Source organism: Manis javanica, chromosome 4, assembly GCF_040802235.1.
Source record: "Manis javanica isolate MJ-LG chromosome 4, MJ_LKY, whole genome shotgun sequence".
Lineage (NCBI taxonomy): Eukaryota > Metazoa > Chordata > Mammalia > Pholidota > Manidae > Manis > Manis javanica.
The window spans coordinates 8,881,723-8,900,308 of record NC_133159.1 but is presented as its reverse complement, the minus strand read 5'-3'; the positions used below and the strand labels follow the sequence as shown (position 1 = coordinate 8,900,308).

The 18,586-nt window shown below is 56.5% G+C and overlaps 2 protein-coding genes across 2 annotated transcripts; both read right to left on the bottom strand.

Moving 5' to 3' along the window:
* Positions 1-4,681: 4,681 nt before the first annotated feature.
* Positions 4,682-8,188, bottom strand: LOC108385716 (uncharacterized protein C1orf167). Its single transcript, XM_073233212.1, has 4 exons — positions 8,022-8,188; positions 6,303-6,478; positions 5,682-5,801; positions 4,682-5,521 (listed from the first exon to the last, which is right to left on the bottom strand). Exons 1-4 carry the CDS (start codon positions 8,063-8,065, stop codon positions 5,481-5,483), a joined length of 381 nt encoding a protein of 126 aa, XP_073089313.1. The 5' UTR covers positions 8,066-8,188; the 3' UTR covers positions 4,682-5,480.
* Positions 8,189-10,673: 2,485 nt separating this feature from the next.
* Positions 10,674-14,409, bottom strand: LOC140849248 (uncharacterized protein C1orf167-like). Its single transcript, XM_073236226.1, is given in 8 exon segments — positions 10,674-10,859; positions 10,949-11,014; positions 11,552-11,678; positions 11,795-11,861; positions 11,927-12,469; positions 12,472-12,779; positions 13,854-14,005; positions 14,404-14,409. Coding segments are annotated over 8 exon segments (1,455 nt in total).
* Between the last annotated feature and the right edge of the window lie 4,177 nt (positions 14,410-18,586).

The window sequence follows — 18,586 nt, the reverse complement described above, 5'->3', positions numbered from 1 at the left end:
AACTCCTCCTGGCCACGTGTACCTATCTTGATCCTAGGCTGTAGGGTGACATATGTCACACTCCCTGGGCCCAGCCGTACTGCTTTTCTGGGCAGAAGAATGCACAGCTCTGTTGGCCAGCCTGGGCTGGTGTCTGAGGTGGACCCTGGACCTGGGGAGGGCAGGGCTGGCCTCCTGGGCCTCGACTTGTGGTTCCAGCTGCATGCTGAGCGACGCTGTCTGCCTCTGGGCCCAGCAAGTCCGCAAGGGGCACCTGACACCAGTCCACTGGAACTGGGCAATGACGGCTTGCTGGACACGACCCTGGGCTGCTGACTGGGCCCAGGCCTCTAGGACCCCGGGGGAGAGGGAGGAGCCCATATCTACGGCAGCTGTAGGGAGCCCTCTCCAGCCCAAGCCTGCGCCCTGCAGGAAGGGGACCTCCAGGCAAAGCCTCTCTGCTCCTCCTCCCCCCATCCCTTTCCTGGAGAAATCTGGTTCAAATGGGCCTGGAGAGCAACAGAATATCACACAAGCATCCTGTCTAGGGGACAGGGAGGGCAGTCCTGCCAATGACACCATGCCTCCCCTTCCCTCATAAGAACATGGTCAGTTGAGCACCGGCTGTGTTTTTGGCTGGAGTGGTATGTTATCACGTGTTATCTCTAGTCCCTGGGGCCACCATGCAAGGCAGGCCTGCTCTCCTCCTTTGACCTGAGCCCACAGCTACAACTCTAATTACCAGGGGCTCCGGGTTAGACTTCAAAGCCCAGAGAGGAGTCCTACAGCTGGAAAGTACAGATGTGGGCTGCAATGACCAGGATTGCTTCTCCCCATTACCCCCAGCCTCCTGAGCTCTGGCATCCAGGCAGCCACCAGTACCCCTATCGCTGCCCCAAACGCGCTGGAGGCTCTGGCTGGAAGCACAGTGTGTGGCTGCCGTCAGGCCGTGAGCACCCACGCGGCACTTAGCTTCTGGGTAGCGGGAGCCTGGCTGACCTGGTGTAGTGGGACTTACACACCCAAAGCGCCCAGCACAGGGCCATCCGGGCCCAGGCACGAGCTCTCTCTTCTGACAGCTGGTGCGCCTCGCAGCGCTGGCCCAAGACTACTTGCTGTGCTACAAAGGCCTGCTGAGTCCACACCCTCCTCGGCTGCCTGTCTGCCCAGCCCCGCTGCACACAGCTTTTCCGGTGGACAGTGGAGGCCTGGGCCATGTACTGTTTCCGTGCCCTGGCTTCCGCTGCCTGTGCCACCCTCCTCATGGAGAATGTGATTCTCCACACCCTTGTCCTCAGGCCATCCTGGGAGTCTTACTTGGCCAGGAACACCCCCGGGTCTCTCAGGACTCCACACCAGGCCTGGAAGCAGCTATGAAACAGGAGCAGAGGAGGGGCCTGTCTAGCTCTCAGAGTCAAAGTCACGTTTATTCAACATTATACCCAAAAATTCACCACAAAATATGTTATACATAGTTTTGCATACACCACCCTGTGCCTTAAAAAAAACAACAACATAGGGCCCAAAGTGTAACAGCTGAAAGCCCTGACTTTCATTAAGGGGCCTCAGCGCAAGCAGACCCGGGTTCAGGAGGGCAGATGCTCCCAGGGAGGGTGTGGGAACCCAGCAGTTGTGGGTTCAAGTCCCAGTTCCGCTGGGGACTTGCCGGTGCCTGCCTCCCCTCACGAGCCACTCTGGGGCAGGAGGTGGCTGAGGGGAACACGGTCCCCCACTCCCTGGGGGCCAAGAAAATGTTTTCACTGTTCAGGTGCAAAGGCTGTCTGTCAGTGGTCCCTTGCCCCTGTGGGAACGCTGAGAACGTTTGCGGACTTGTAACTGCACAGTGGGAGGAGGCGTCGGCACTGCCCTCTGCTTCTGAATGTGCATCAGCAAACTGCATCCAGGTTTTACTAGAACATCTCTGTTTGAGATTGCACTTTCTACTTCTAGCAACTGCACAGACTCCTCAAAACACGTGGTGTTGGAACCCACGGGCAGTGGCTATTTGAGGAACTGATTTTCCCCATCTTTCCTGTACCCTCTAAACCAAAGGTTCGACATGGCCAGGAGGTAGAGACCTGGGGCCTGTCAGGGCATTGCGTGGGCTCAAGGGCTTGTCATCCTCACCTCCCAAACAAAGCAGATAATGGAAAGGTCATGACTGTAGCTCCAGGCTGGGGCGTCCTTTCCTGCCCCCCATTTCCCAGGTCCCAGGCCTATGGTGGCAACCCAGCATCCTATCCCCTGGTTTTCCCAGAGCGGTGATGACCTTCTCCCTCCCACCCAGGTCCACCCGCCTCTGCAGTAGGAGCTGCTCTGCCCTGACCACTGTATGTCTTTGGTAAGCTGCTGCCTGCTGCCAGCCTTGGGACACAGCCCTCGGCAAGCCCTGGAGGTGGGCCTATACCCACCGCTGGTACTTATCATGCAGGAACTGCTGCCCGTGGCCACAGAGATGCTGAAATGCCACTGAGTACTCATTCCAGACTCATGCCTGGGCCCTGGGTAACCATGGACCCCTGCTCAGCCAGCCCTTTGCCCTCTACCCAAGTGGGAACAGAGGAGGCCCCCTTAACTGTCTGGGTTAAAATGCTTTGATTCCAGGTAGCCTACTAGTGACTAGGCCAACCCAACCCATAGAGGCATTTTTGTTTTTAACTTTCTTGACGATGTTTAGGAATCAGGAGAATTCACCTTAAAATCCAGATTTCCAGTTTTTCTTTCAAAACTACAATGTCTGGCAATACTGGGCCAGCATTCCTTGGTGACAGTTGGGCTGGAGGAACTTCCTAGGATGCCCAAGTTCCCACCCACCAGCCCACTGACGCAGTAGGTCAGCATAGCGGGAAGCCTCTAAAATGGTGCCCAAGAATCCCCACTGCCAACTGGGCTCCGAGGGTGCCACGACTCAGTGCTGAGACCCCTGACTCCTGAAGGCCAGCCGTGAGAGATGAAGATGAAGGTGAAAATGCTAATGGTGGTAAATCTCCTGGGAGCTGGTTCTGAGCCAAGCACTTTGCATGGATGGTCTCGCAGAAACCACACAATCACCCTATGTTGGGGGAACTGCTGTGAGCCCCATTTTACAGATGAGCAAGCTGAGACTCAGAGAGGTTAAGTCGCTCATTTATAAGGCCCACACACCCAGAGAATGGAACAGCAGGGATGTGAGCCCAAGATCACAGTGTCCACACCCCCAGGTTCTGCCCTGCCTCCCCAGCCTGGGCTCTGTCCTGTGGGGCACCATCACTGGACTGTGTGCTGGAGGACACAGAATCTGGTTCTCCCTGAAGGACCCTGGCCTCCCCTCACCCTCAGTGCCCCTGACCCAGTTCCTGACTCACTCTGCCAGCAGGAGTGCCAGTGGCGCAGGGCACCTCGCACCAGTCTCCGCCATTGCCCTGAGCCCACTGCTCCGCCTTGTACCACTGCACCCACCGCTGCCGCCACAAGCCCAGTGCAGCCCTGCAGCTCCAACCCCAGGCCCAGTAGGCAGCCTGCTCTCTCTGGGCCCCTCTGTAGCCCAGAAGGATGCTGGGAAGGGGAATGTCTGCCCTGAGGGTGGTCACTGCCACCCCAGGCCAGCCCAACCCTCCCCTCCCCTAGCAGCAGAAAGGGGCTTGAGGTTACTCCTGTTTCCATCACGGGAGAGGGTGGGTTGATGGGGGCTGAACATTTCAAATGCTACTCTGAGGATCACAGTGACAGGTGGTGGGGATAAGATGGGACCTCAATGTCAAGTCCTGTGCTCAGCCACCAGTGATAAACATTGCTATGAACTGAGTGTTTACTATGTGCCAGGCACTCTGCTGGTATTACTTGCCCTGACCTTGTTGATTTCCACTGGAGCACACAAATCGGGAAATAGGGACAAGGACAGCTTGTAACCCAGGCAGAATGACTCTTAAGCATTGTGCTATGAATGAATAAATGAATGAGCCCAGCTGTGAATCTCTGAGAAGAAAGATAAGCCTGCAGGGCAGTGTGGGAGGGTAGGAGGAGCTGAGAGGGTCTGAGTCTGGAACCAACTCACTGGGCAGGAGGTGGGAGCCCTCTGGGATGCAGACCCCCGGTGGGGGGGGTGCTGCTGGAGGCCTGGGGAAGGAGGTGCGGAGCTCTGGATTCCCTGGGCCCTCTCCTCCCGCCTGCCCCCGGTGCATCCGCACGCCTAGCCCTCGCCTGCTCCAGTGAGCTGCAGGGTGTGCTGTGGCCCCGCCAGGCTTCCCCTCCCGGCTGCTGTGTGGCAGAGGTGGTCCTGGCACTGTCTGATGGGGTGCCTGGATCCCTCACCCTCAAGTCCACCCTCTCAGGCACACCCCAGAAGAAGGAGCCGGAAGAAGGGGCAGGAAAGAGAGCTGAGCTGGGAGGGTGCCACCTTGTGCCAAACACAGGCTGGAGCACTGCCTCCCAAACTGGCCACACACTAGGACCACTGGGGGCTCTAAGAAATACCCATGCCCCCTGGGATCACACACCCGGAGATTCTGATTTAATGGTCTGGGTGGCCTGGGCTGCCAGACTTTTCCAAAGCTCCCAGAGTGACCTGTGATCAGCTAAGGCCGAGACCACTGTGCTGCCTGTATCACCTGGCTGATCCCTGTCACATTCCCTGGGTGGGTGGGGGCCACACAGCTGATGAGGGCTGGGGCTGGTCCCCAGGCCCAAGGACCCCAGCAAGAGACCACATGTAAAACCACACCAGTTCTTCTGCTTCTGCTCAGTTATAATTATAGGCTGATATCTGGCAGAACTCCAAACAGTAGAAGACCTGGGATCCAAACAGTCCTTTCCGTCCCTAGGGCAGCCCGGGCTTGCTGCAACGAAGAATCAACTGTGTTCCGATGCCCAAAGGCCAGAGGATGAATCGGGAGTGCGACGGCTGCGTTCTGAAGGATCCTGGTGAACTGACTTTCCCTGGAGTTCCAGGGGTGAGGTTAAAGAGACTGAGGGTCCAAGTGGACCAGGTGGGTGTGAGATGATGGATGCAAGTATGTGGCTTTCAAGGACAGAATTCTTAACCCTGCCTATGCCTCTTGACATCCCTCACCGGCCCCTCCCCTCGCCCGCAGCCTTGGGCCTGGCTCTGAATCCCAGCGATGAGGCTTGTGTGAAAGAAACACCAGGAAGCTCTCATTACGGGGATCTTCTTGCTCCTGATTCAGAGTGTGATTTAGAGCAAGCTGCTCAGTCCCTCTGAGCCTCAGTTTCTCTAGCTGTATAGTGAGGCAGATGGGGACAGAGGGATAAGTGACTCCTTCACTTCTTCATTTATAGTATCTACCCCGAGCCTGTGCCATGCCAGGCACCTACCTGCAAGGGGCTGGGAGACATGGTTCCTGCCACCAGGAGGCTCCCACCCAGGGAGGAGATGGGCAAGCGGTGGTTCCAGATTCCCGGGAGGGAGATGAGCATGAAACCAGCCTCCTGATGGTTCCAGCCATTTGGGTAGAGCTCTGTGTCTGGGCCCCGGCCGCCCACGGCTCCCACGGCTCTCTGCTCAATCACTGTCGCAGTGCCCCTGCACCATCCCCTGGCCCCATACCTGCTGGGGCCACACGGAGGAGCAGGGCATGACCCACTGCCTATGGGACACCCCTCCCGTGCACCCTGTGCCCCCACGCCTACAGGACACCCCTCCCAGTGCACCCTGTGCTCCCACGCCTACAGGCCTAACCCCAGGTCACATGCTCACGGCCACCTACTCAGCCCACGGGTGCATCGGTGTCCTCCAGAGCAGCAGTGCCCGGAGGCCTTGTTCCCCTGGCAGCAGCTGGGCCTGGGCTGTGGCCCTCCAGGAACTGAGCTGCAGGTGGCCACATTCCCTGAGAAGCAATCAAGGAATAAATCAACAACATCCCCAGGGGCTTCCCTCTGCTTAAAGCCACTGGTGGCTGCTGCCTCAGGGCCTCTTGGGGCCTCTCCCCAAACAGGTACTGCCCCCTCCCACAGCCTCCAAACCCTCTCCTCCAGGTCATGTCAAAGATCCCATCTTCCCCATCAGGTTTTGGGGGCAGAGGCTGCATGTTCCCCACAGACCAGGAGCTTCCCAGAAGCAGGGACCACATCCCTTCTGGGTGGAAGATGGAATGAAGTCTCTTGCCTTGAGAATCTCACAAATGGGGGTAAGGATGGGGCCCAGCCAAGGCCTGCCTGCTCCAGGGATCCTCCCCAGATCCTCCCAGGCCAATCAGCCTGTAACCCTAGAAAGCTCCCAATCCATCGCCTTCCATCACAATTCATGTGGGGCCCGCTGCAGGAGCCTGAGGGGCACCATTTGCTGGGGTGGGCGGGACGGGGAGCCCCACAGCTCAACACCCACTCACCTTCCTTCTGCCAGGGGAGGGACAGCTGGGTCTCCTTTGCCCCATTTGAGGCCCGGAGCTGCTTCGTCCGCACCCACTGTTGCAGGCATATCTTCAGGGTCCCTGCCCAGTGGTCAGCCAGGTGGTCCCGGTGCAGGGCTCCTCTTTGCACAAACTGCTGCCAGGCCCCAAAACACCTGGGAGGACCGAGAGAAAGAGCTGGTGCTACAGTAGCAACTGCAGCCCCAGCCGCCTGCCTCATGCCAGACACACCACTGAGTCCTTGGGCAGGTGACTTCCCCTCTTGGAGCCTCGGTTTTCTCATGTGTAAAATGGGGCTGCAGTAAGGATGGCATGCCACCTGCTCAGGCCACAACACCATCACCTCTGGGTGCCTGGATGGCCTCAGCAGCCTCCCACCTGGCCTCCCGCACTCACTCTTGGCCCCCCCCTCCAGCCAGTTCCTCCTCAGTTACAGAGTTATTTCCTTTTTCAAATCTCAAATCAAATCATCTTACTCCCCCACTGAGATCTCCCAGTGGCAGTCCTCTTGCTGTTGTTATGATAAAATTTCAACTCCTCCCCACAATCTGCAAGACTGTGTATGACCTGGCCCCTCACATCCCTTTCCAATGTCATCTTAAACCTGCCTGGGCCTATACCCCGTGCTAACAGGGCTCCAATTCGACCATAGTGCTTTGAGTTTTCCACCCATTACAGGGTCTTTGCACATGCTGTCGCCTCTGCCTGGTGCCCTCCTGTCTGCTTCCTCTGTTGGTCAACCATACCCTCTTCACACTTCCACCGAACCATGGTCTAGGTCAGCTCCATTTGTTCAAAGTTCTTACAGAAAACTACCCCAGGGGGATGCAATCGGAAAGAGGCAGACCTTAGGAAACTACTGGACAAGCAACTCTTCAATGGATAAATTGCAAGGAAAACAGAAATAGAGGGAAGGTCGTAACATAAAGAGACTTAATGACTTATCAGACAGTCACAACAGGTGGACCTTATTTAATCCTCAAACAAGCTATAACGAAATACATTCTTGTAAAACACTGGAAATTTGCTGACCAGGTATTCATTGATATTAAGGAATTGCTCATCTTTTAGGTGTGATCACAGCATTGTGGTTATGTTGTTTAAAAGAACCCTTACCTTTAAAAGAGATGCTATAGAAATATTTATGGATGGAATGGTATGATGTACGGGATTTGCCTTAAAATAATGTGGAGGGGGAAATAGTTGTATAGATGAAATGGGTTTTCTCAGGAGGTGATCTTCTTGAAGCTGGATAATGGGGACACTGGGGTTTATATCCTCTTTTACTTTTGTGTAAGATTTAAATGCCCCATAATAAAAAGTTAGTAGAAACAAGGAAAACAAAACAAGGGGAAAAAAACCTCATAGATGTATGATCTGTGTTCCTTCCCTTTGCAACACTCAGCTTGGGCAGTATTTGCAAATGCCTTTTGTGATGGCTCATCTCCTCTGCCCTCTCCCAGGCCTTGGTTTCCTTGAGGGCAGGCAGGAGCTGGCACTAAGCTTGGCTCATAACCAAATCCCAGCCCCGGGGCAGTTTCTTAGGCTCTCAGCAAACGGCAGCTGTTTTCCCTTATTTTCATCGTTGTTTCAATACTACAAGGAGTCAGAACCAATTTAAAGGGCATCTCCCAGCTGCATCCCACCCTCACTTCAGGGCAGAGGTTCCCCACACCCACATCCTTCCACGCCCCCTACCTGCAGAGCCAGGCTCGCTGGGGCCGGATGTCCAGTGGGGCCATGCAGGCTGCATGTGCAGCATGACGGCACCAGGCCTGTCAGCGCCTCCGCGTCCTCCGAGCCCTCAGTGTGGCCCTCAGAGCCTCTCCTGCCGGGCCCACCGCCTCTGATGGCACTCCAGGAGGAAGGCTGGAAAGGGAAGGAGCAAGAAAAAGGGGTTGGCGGAGGGGAGGCTCAGGACAGGGGAAGCCTGGGATGCCAGGCTGTGTCACTCCCCATTCCTGGGCCTCAGTTTCCCCATGAGTGAGTGATGTTTAAAGGACCTGACACTCAAACTTCTGCTGGGCCTGTACCCTCGTCAATGGCACACAAATTCAGGCTGTGCACCTCTCATCCTGTGTGCCCTCAAGTTGGCCATGTAATTTCTCCGTGCTTCAGTTTCCCATCAGTAAAATGGGCACAATGCCTTGCCTAGGTCACTGTGGAGCTCAGTGGGATCATGTCTGGGAAGTTGCCAGAGTAGATGCTCAATAAACGATCGCTCGGGACCCCTTGCCCTCTGCGGGGGCTTGGGCCCTGACCAGCTCCGTCTCCCCTGCTTTCCCAGCGCCCCACAGCTCATCGACGAGTTGTTGCAGGGCATGCTGGGTCTGGACTCCCCCGACTCCTCCATCTGGTCTGGGCCTAGAATGTGATGGAGTCAGCCGGGCACCCATCTCCCCGCCTCAGACTTCCTGGACTGAGAGTGAAGCTGCTCAGAGAGAATCTGATGCCTGGGCCGCGGGAGAATGCATGGTCCCGCCCTGCCCACCCCAGCCTGAGGCAGGTGCTGCCCATCCACAGGAGCAAGGGGCACGGAGCCACCCCTGTTCCCTTCCAGACAGTTCATTATATTCCTGATTCTATACTTGATTTGGGGAGGGGGTCCTGCTTTCACATTGTTCTCTTCAGTACTATTATTTGGATTTTTACAACAAACACATATTAAGATAGATATTATTTAAATAATTATTTTAGATGTATTTGCCTAATTTAAAAATAAGAACAAAAACAATGCATTGCTATAGTTGAAAATTGAGGAGGTGAAGAAGAAAATAGCCAACTGTAATCCCACTGGTCCAGAAATAAGTGTTATTTGCATTTTAGTATTTTTTTGGAGGAAATACTTATTTTTATTTTTAAGAGTAACACACATAACATGACATTTACAATCTTAACCATTTTTAGGTGAAGAGTTTAGTTGTAGTAATTTGTAATTTATACTGTTGTGCAATATTTTAGTATTTTTCCTCCTGGTCCTTTTTCTATGCATTGTTTAACATGCATAGAAAAAAATGTTTTAGCTACTATTTTTTTATCCTCCTTTTCTTTCCATTTAATACTATCATAACCATTTTTCCCTATCATTAAAACCTCTATGCAAATACCCATAAAACTACATCCAGGAAGGAGGATACATGGGGAGAAGGGTGAAACTTTCAACTATTTTGAATGTTTTTTCAAACCAAGCATCCATTTGTGTTATAGAAATAACACCAATAATGATATTGAAATGAAAAACAAAGAAAAAAAAGAACGGGGAGAATTTTTAAAGTCTTGTATCGAATAGTTGTCAAATGTTTATCACATGGTTAAATGTTACTTTTCTCACTCCCTGTTGGGCATTCAAGCTGCTGGGAAGTTTTGACAAGTATAAGTAATGCTGTGATGGACACTTTGCATGAGTCTTTGTCCACAACTGCGGTTACACCCTCATTCCTGTGGGGGGCAGGGGCAGTGGGGGACGCGGAGGCAGGAAGAGGGTGAGGGAAGGCCGCCAGCACTGCGCAGGCCACACTGGCCAGCCTGGGCTGTCCCAGACTACCTGTTTCTCCAGGCGGGATCCTCCACTGGCTTCCTTCCTGGGGTGCCTCGGCCTTGGCCTCCCCCAGAGGATGGGGGTCCTGGCCCAGCCTGGATGTGGGGCTACCCTTGTTTCTGCTGCAAAGGCAGATTTCTCCACTGGGTCAGTAGAGAAGGGCAAGAGGGATGCTGGGTGCAGCCTCAAATGTACCCCGAGAGGGGCACCAGGAAAGGGCAGGGACAGGAGTCAAACATTCTGTCAGAGTCCAGAGCCTGGGGCTGTAACCATTAGACTGCCCTGCCTCTTCGGGAATGGAGAAATGAATGGAGAGATGGGGCCCAAGAGGCAGGGCTTTCCTTGGGAGGCGCGACCTGGAGCTGGGCCCCCCTGGAGCCCTTCTTGCCCAAGGAGGGAGAAACACAGGCGTGCCCTTCCAGGCCTGGTACACAAACCACTAGTAAAAAATAGCAACTTCTATGGTAGAGAGCTTGTTATGTGCTAGGCAGGGTTCTGAGGTGCTTATATTTATTAATTCAACCTCACAACAACCCTGAGATGTACTATTATTGTCCCATTCTAGAGCTAGAGATTAAGGCACAGAGAGGTTAGGTGACTTGCCTAAGGCTACACAGTGAGAAAGTGTGAACAAAGGAAAGTAGCAGAGGCAGGATTTGAACTCAGGAAGAGCTGGTTCAGGCATCTGGGCTGAATACCACCAGCTCTACTGCTGATCACTCAGGGGGTAAACTCATGCCCTGGAAGAACCTCCTGTCTAGACAAAACAGCCCTTCATCCCTCCCCATGGACCAAACTGGAGGCTGCTGACCTTATGGAAGCTCTGGGCCAGCAGGGCCTGAGTGTGTCGCCCCCATGCCACCTCCAGCTGGGCCTCCCGGGGCCACAGTGCCCAGGGCAGCACCTGCTGGCAGCCCAGCACTGCTGCCGTTGATGCGGCCCACTGCCCCAGTGTCAAGTGCCTCCAGGCTCTGAAACATCTGGACAGCCGCTGCTGGCTGGGGACAGACCAGTGCCGATCGGGGGTGGGCCTGGCCCCTCAGCCCTGGGAGCAGCTGGGCGCTCGGCACCCCATCACCTTTCTGACCTTGATGAGGGTGCAGAAGGACAGACCAGCTGCAGATGGGAAGCACGTCCCGCTGTTGAGGCTAGCCTAGGGGATCCCAGCCAGGAAAGCTCCGAGAGGCCGGAGCACGCCCCACCGGACTGCAGCGAGCTCAGGGCAGCCACAGAGGTTTAAGATCCCAAGCAGTCTCCATGTTCCTGTCCTTGGTGCCCAGAGGCCCCCTGTTTCCCTGCAGGGACAGTGTGAAGGAGTTTCCGTTTCCCCTAAATCCTGCACGAATCTGCCATCAAGGCCTTCTCTTTATCAGGGCCTCGTCCCCATTCACCCAGGCAAATGCGACAGGTGCCGTCCTAGGAGTAAGGCCTCGCCTGGCTCTCCTGGGCTCCCGGCTCCCGATGTTTGGGGCTTTGTTCTTAGAAAGCAAAAGGACATGACACAGTTCTCAGGCTGAGAAGCAAGCAGGACAGGACCGCCCCTGCCACACCTGCCTGCCCAAGGCCTGCCTTTCTGGGAGAAGAGGGCTGACAGGGTAGTGACGGCCAGCTTGCAGTGAGAATTCTGGGGAGGGAAGAACGGGGGCCCTGCAGCCACCCAGGTCCCACCCCAGCCTCCTCTGGCCCGTACCTGCAGGGCACTCCTCGCTGGGGCTGTGTCTGGGGGACCGGAAGCCATCCTCTCTTCCTCCCCGCTGACCTGCTCCTGCGGGGCCACCGCCCCTCCTCGCTGTCCAGGTAGGACACCCGGGGCTGCACTAGAGCAGGCTGAAGAGCGGAGTCTGGCCTCCCTGCTACTCGCCCCTTGAGGGAGCTGGGGGTCCCCCACTGTCCTCTGCCATACATAGGCCCTGGGGAACAGTTCTCTCCTCACCTCAGGTCAAGGAAATCCCCAGCCAGCACCCCCAAAATGGTCTCTGCCATGTGGGCTTGCTGCTCGCCTGAGGATGTGACAGACCAGCGCGTCCCCCTGGTGTCTCTGGGAAATCCACAGTTTCCCTGACACCTCGGGGGTGTTTCTTCCGCTTGTGCCAGGAAGCAAGTACCAACTGGCTGGGTGGGGGGTGGGCAGTGAGTGCCTGGCTATTGCTGGTTCAGGGGTCCTGCTGCACAGGGCCGGGGGGTTCCCAGGATGCCTGGCACCCAAGATAGACTACCTGGTGCTCCAGGTGCCACACAGAGGCCAGGAGCCAGTGGATGGCAGCTTGGGATGGGGCCCACGCCTGGCTCTGGGCAGGCCCTGCCAGGTCCTCCAGGGTGAGGGGCTCCCCCACAAGCCTGGAGGCCCCGCTCTCCAGGCCACACCATGATCTGGGGCCTGGCTGTGTGTGCCTGTCAAGAGGGGCAAAGCATGCAGAGGGCTTGAAGTCTGGGCAGAGCGTATCTGTGACCAGCAGCCAGGACTGTCTCAGTCTAGAGGATGTGTAAGCCAGGGGCCCTTGGGGTAGGGGGCTTCCCTGGTGCATTGGATGGGGCCAGAGGCTTTCCTGAAGCTCTGAGCAGAGGCTGGGGCTGGTGTGACTTCCATCCCTGGCCAAGCTGGTCTCCCTATGTTCAGGTTACTCTGCTGGGCAGCGACCTCTTGGGCTTTCTCCCGGGGCCTCTTGGCCGGGGTCTTCAGGTTGCTCTGCTGCCAGAAACCCGAGCTGAGCAGCCGGCCAGTCATGTCCTTCAGGGTGGGGTTCAGGCCAGGGCCGGGGCTGGCCAGGTTGGTCTGGACTCGGCAGTGCTCCTGGCACAGCACTGCTCCTGGGGAAGGGGTGAGAGCAGGCCCTCCCCTCTCGGCCTGGCACACAGGCACCCACTGGCCATGTCCACTGACCAGGCTAACAGGCAGGCTCTTCAGGAATCTCTGTTGTGGTAAATGGAGGAAAGACAGTCATGCCCTGGGGGAGGACTTGGTGGTCAGTGCTTGGGCGGGACAGGTGCGGCCAATCAGGACACAGAGGGAAGGGACCAGGCCCTGGGCTGGAGGGAGCCAGGATTCCCCTGGGGGACAGAGGGGCCTGGAGCAGAGCAGAGCAAGGGTCTGCCTGGGTGCCTGGCTGCATGGGGCAGGGAAAGGGCAGGGGCAGGGAGGAGGGTAGATGGAGGCAGGGAGACAGTGATGATGCTGCTGAGGGGGTCGCAAGTGAGAGGTGACAGGCTGGACTTGGGGTGGCAGGGAGGGCAGGGACAAAGAGACAGACTCGGATCTGCTGGGGAGGTGGAGGCTTAGAAGGGGGCGGAGGCAAGAGGAGGGAGAGGGAACACTCTGATTTCCAACTCGAGCAAAGACGGGTGGAGGGCAGCAGCTGGGGGTGAGGGCAGGACCCCACGTACCAAACAGCCAACAGTGAGCTGCTCTAGGGAGCGTGGGGCGGGACTCAGGGCCCCTTCCTTCCCCCCAGTCTCCCCACCCCCAAGGCCATTTCACAGCGGGAGGCAAGACTTCCTGGGCGCTGGCAGAATGCCTGGGAGGACTACCAGGTAGAGTGGCCATAAAAGTTGCCTCCCTTGTCGATAGGAACTAAAGCTCAGAGAGGTCAAGCAACTTGCCCCATGGTCACACAGCTAGAATGAGGAGAAACTAGCAAGTGAATCAGAATCTGGCTTTGTTCTTGGGCTGCCTCCACCCTTGGCTGGTTCAGCTCTGTGGCCTTCTTGAAGCCTCAGGTGCCCGGGCAGGGAGGTTCCTCAGCTATTCCCTCTGGCACAGACTGACTATGGGGTCCCCTTCTTAGCCAGGGGGCCCAGCCAGGCCCACTCCTGGCCTCTCCTCTTCCTGACCTCACTTCCTGCCTTCCTGACCTTCCCCTGGGCCCCAGGCCAGGAAGACTATGTCTTGGCCCCGCAGGCCCTATATAGTTAATCTGTGGGATTAAGGACACTGGGCTGGGACCTAGAGGGGCTGGAGTTCCGCCTCCTCTGACCCAGATTCACAAAGCCTCTTGTCTGGCCTCAGGGGTGCCACAGGTCGGCGGGGCACATGCTCCCTGTGGCTGGCACGAGGTCTCAGCTCCACGGGCTCCCGAGCAAAGCCAGGGCGGCAGCATCCTTGGTCCACACCACAGCCAGCGGCGTGGCCGGTTTGCCTGGACAGGCTCTGAGGAGCAAGGACAGGGCGCCCCGGTTCCCCCAGGCCATCTCCCAGCCCTGGTGCCCATCCCCACCCAGCATCCCTGGTTCCCTGGGACCTAGCCCCAGATGTCCTGGTTGGCCTCCTGGGGCTCCCTCCCTGCCCCCCAGAGCACCCCTTTCCCTGGGGATTTTCTCATGTGTCCAGAGCCTGCTCCATCAGTGACTACAGGCCACTCTGTGGACCTGCCTCCCGGCAGCCCTGTCCAGGGCGCTGAGGAGCAGTAGGGCTCTTTGCTCCCCAAGGTCACCCCCACTGGCTGCCTCCCTCCGCTCTAAAGCACACCAGCCCTCAGCTCCAGGCAGACGCTGAAGAAGTCCAGGTCATGTTCCCTCATTCCTGGAAGAGTTCAGCTCCTGGCTCACCGCCATTGTCTCCATCACACAGCTGTCTAAATCCGCAGTGATGTCACCACTCAGATGGCTGACCCCTCCCACTGAGGGGCCTTGACCTCCTTCCCTCCCACCATCTTGCCCTTTGCCCCACCTCAGCCAGCTGCTCCCCAGTCCCCCTAGACTTTGCATTCTAAGTCACTGTATCCCCTCCACAATTTCAGCTTCAGGGCCCACCCCCACCTTTCCAGAACACTCCATCAAGTGCCCCAATCCCAACAATCTTTCCCCCAGGTGGACCCCCATTCTTTGCCCCTGCCACCCTTGGTCTCTTGCCCGGGGTGTCTCTCTCCCCTCCCTGCACAGTCTGCCACCAGCCCAGTCGGCGCCCCCGCAGCGCACCATCAGCCCCTGGCTGGCTTACAGAGGTTTTCTCCCTATAGCCGCTCTGACCTTGGTCCAGATCTACCACCATCAATCTCCTGTGGGCGCAAAAGGCTGCTGGACAGTCAGACCCTAGTCCCTGTCCCCTCCCTCCTAGATGCTAATTCACCAGTTCTGTCCTCAGACCTCTGCCATCTCTTCTCTGCTCATGCCCTCCAACAAACCCAGCTCCCTATTTCACTCACAAAATAGGGCAATCAGAAGGGAAATCCCTCAAGCTCCCCCCGATTCCCCCCAGCTTCCTGCCCATAGTGTGGTCCCACCTCTCCTCCATTCCATGTGGTCCCATCCCCAGCCTGATCTGGGGGCCATCCGTGACCCAAGGCTCACCCCTGGCCTCTGACGTGCCACTCCGGGAATCATGAAAAGCACCCATGACCCCACGGCCCCACAGCGGACTCAGCCCCGCACCAGGACGCAGCTTGGGGAGGCAGGCTATGAAGTGTCAGGGTGTCCCTGCTCCAGACGTCCCCTCCCCCGTCATCAACACTTCCCCCTGCTTCACTGGGCCATTCCCAGCAGCACCTAAGCAGGTGGACAGTTCTCCATCTTTAAAAAACACAAAGCAAGACCACCAGACCGAGCCAGATCAAACCAAACCACTTGGGCCTCCAGGCCCCAGGCCATTTGCCCCCTTCTCCACACACCAAACCCCAATTCCTCCCCTACCTCCAGCTCTGCAGACCTCAGTGCAACTAGGGTCTCCTACCACCACCCACACAAAGCTGCGTTCCTCAGGGTGACCACCGAGATGCCCTGGCCAGTTCCCAGCCCCGAGTTTCCTTGCAGTAACGGCAGCAGGACTGTGGACATGACCTGGTCCCCCTTTGAGCCCTTGCTCCCCTGACTCCAGGATGAACCAAACTACAACGGAGTCACTTATGTCAAGGACAAAAGGGAGCCAGTCGATAGGCACAAAGAAGAGACTTAACCTAACCTTACAGGAATGTTCAGCTCCTCTCAGAAATCAGGAGAGGACACCAGCCAGTCCCTAAACGCCAAGTCCGTCCGTGCCATCTCTGGACTTCCTGTCCCCCTGACTCAGCTACCCGGACCCAAATACGAAGGGAGACTGCTGGGCAACCAATCAGCTGAAAAAGCCAAACGCTCCTGCATCTGTCCCATAAAAACCCCTTAGTCGGTAAGCAACTCAGAACTCCTTGCTGCTACAGCCTGGAGTGTCCAGCTTGCAGGTCAAAAGCCTTGCAATGTGCCCATCCTCCTGCTTTGTTTTATTCCATTGGCAGAGTTTTTGCCCCGGGTTTCCTTCCAGCCTTTTCCGTCTCCTCTGCTGGTTGCTCCTCTGCTCCCGGCTCCTAGTGATGGAGGCCCCAGCGCCCAGCCTCACCCCCATGCCCTCACCCCGGGTGATCTTCCTTCAGACACTCCTGATGCTGACTCCTATCTTCCCTCCTCTGGGAATGGTGGCTCCAGCCTCCCGGTGGCTCAGGGGACAATCCTGGAGCCACCCTGACTCCCCATTCCCTCACACCGCATGTGAACCCCATCTGTTCTGCCTTCCTCCGAAGAGATCCAGAACGTGACCCCAACTCACCACCTCCATCCCCACCACCCAGGTCAAGTGACCATCACTTCTCGCCTCCTAACAGGACTCCTCACTTCTGCCCTGGTCCCTACACCCGACAGCCTACTCCCCACAGAGGCCAGAGTGTCCCTATGAACACTGAAATCAGAACATAACCTGACTCAACTCAAACACCTCCAAAGCACCCCCAGCCCACTCAGCCACAACTGCAGCCCTAGATCAGCCTGTTATGTAAATGAGTTATATTGGAACCCAGCTGGGGCTACTCGTCTACAGTTTGTCCAGGGCTGCTATCTCACGGCAGCTTCCTCCTTAAAAAGGCAGAGCCGTTGCTGCAGAGGCCCTATGGCCCACAAAGCCTGAAGTATTTAATCTCTAGCCTTTAAGAAAGTTTGCTGACCCTTGCCCTCCGCTACCTGGTCCCTGGTTACTTTACTGACCTCACTCCTACTTCTCTTCCTGCTCCAAACACACCAGCGTCCTCGCTCTTCTTCAAAAATGCTGAGGGGTCCCAGCCTCAGGGCCTTTGCACTTGCTGTTCCCTCTGCCTGGAACTCTGTCTCCCTTTCTCCCTATTCCCTTCCCGTCCCGCCTCAGGCAGCACAGGCGCCCTTCCCTGACCCTCTTCTCTCCCTGCCTGATTTTTCTCCAGGACTTATTCCACCTACCAGACAGAAGGAATGAGTTGCTTTCCTCCCTCTAGTGGACTCTGAGCCGCTGTCTCTTTATTCCCTGCTGTGTTTGGACTAGTCCCTGCCGTGTAACAGGGGCTTGGACACCCTCACACGGATGCCTGGACCATGGTGAGCATGTCTGCTGTTACTTTACCTGCACCACGGCCCTGAGAATTAGGTCCCTTGTTTTAGAAATGAGAAAACTGGAACTTAAAGAGGCTTAAACGGGAGGTGCAGAGGGGTCACCCAGGGACTGACTGCACAGCACATGCTCCTAACCAGGACCACCCCGACCCCCTCTCTTTCCAAAGGAGGCTTGAGACAGCTCACTCCACAGTAGCCCTTCCTACCCCAGTGCCCCCCAGCCCATCTACCTGCTCCTCGTTCCCCACCTCTGTCTGCCCCCTGCCCACTTCACCCCCATCCCTGTGCAGCTAAGGACATCAGAGCCTCCCTCCTCTTCCCACCGAAAGAATTGGCGGTCAGTTTTCCCGCCCTGCGGACCTGTCCACTCTCGGGTGTTCCGTCACTTAGTCAGTTTGAACCTGGAGGGAACCTTGGTGCGGACCGCTAACGACCAGGCAGGTGGGGTGGGGGGAAGTCAGAGAACAGCGCCCCGTGTCCCGCAGCGTCCTGAGTGGGGCCGGCGTGGGTAGCTGCGCGGAGCTGCAGGGTGGAGGCGGGGGCGTCCGCCGCAGTGCACGGTCCTCCGCGCGGGTTCTGGCCTGGCGCCGCGCCTGCGCCTGCGGTGGTGGCCCTCTGCCTTGTGCAAACTTCTTGCACCTGCAAGGTGCGCAGAGGTCTGCCGGCCTTCAGGTCGCTCGGAAACTGGCCATGATCCGCCCCGTCCACTCCTCTCCTTGCAGTCCGCTTGGCCCAGCCACACTTCCCTCTAGGCATTTCCCACCGGCAAGTCTTTGCCCTTGCTGTTCCCCACCGAGCCCCTGCTGTGCCCTGCCCTTTCCTTCCTCTGTCCAGGTGGCTTGCATTCTCCCTTCCAAACCCCCGCCCGAAGAGGGAAGAGCACTGTGCCCAGAGTCAGGCCGGGGCTCAACATCGGTTCTGCTGCTGTGTGACCTTGGGCAAGTTCCTAACTTCTCAGAACCTCAGGCTTCCCATCTGTCAAAGTGGGTGGTAACACCTCTTCTACTATCTCATTGGGTTGACAATGAGAGTTTAACCAATAAAGGCCAAAGAGCCTTTTAAATTCTAAAGCAATTCTTGAAGAAGGGGTTAATTATTACTTCTTTAAGCCAATGTGTCTAACATCTCCTAAACCTGGTGGATTGACCCTTTTGTTATTTATGTCTTGGCCCTTTTTTGTCTCTAGTGATACTTTTTGCTTTAAGGCCCTCTTGGTCTGATACTAAGAGAGCTACACCAGCTCTAGTTGGGTAGTTATTCGCCTGGTTTAACTTTTTCAACCTTTTGCTTTCAGCCCTCTTGTGTCCATATATTGTACATGTGTCTTTCAAACACAATATGGCTGGAAAAATCTAAATCTAAAAAATCACCTGCAAATGTATGACTATGACATATTTATATAAACCAT

Bases quoted from the DNA above. Each gene is read 5' to 3' on its own strand.
- LOC108385716 (XM_073233212.1), bottom strand. From the start codon at position 8,065: ATGGCCCCACTGGACATCCGGCCCCAGCGAGCCTGGCTCTGCAG. The intron at 6,479-8,021 runs GTAGGGGGCGTG...CGGTCCTCCCAG, and splicing joins CAGCGAGCCTGGCTCTGCAG to GTGTTTTGGGGCCTGGCAGC. The intron at 5,802-6,302 runs GTGAGTGGGTGT...ATTGCTTCTCAG, and splicing joins CCTCCCCTGGCAGAAGGAAG to GGAATGTGGCCACCTGCAGC.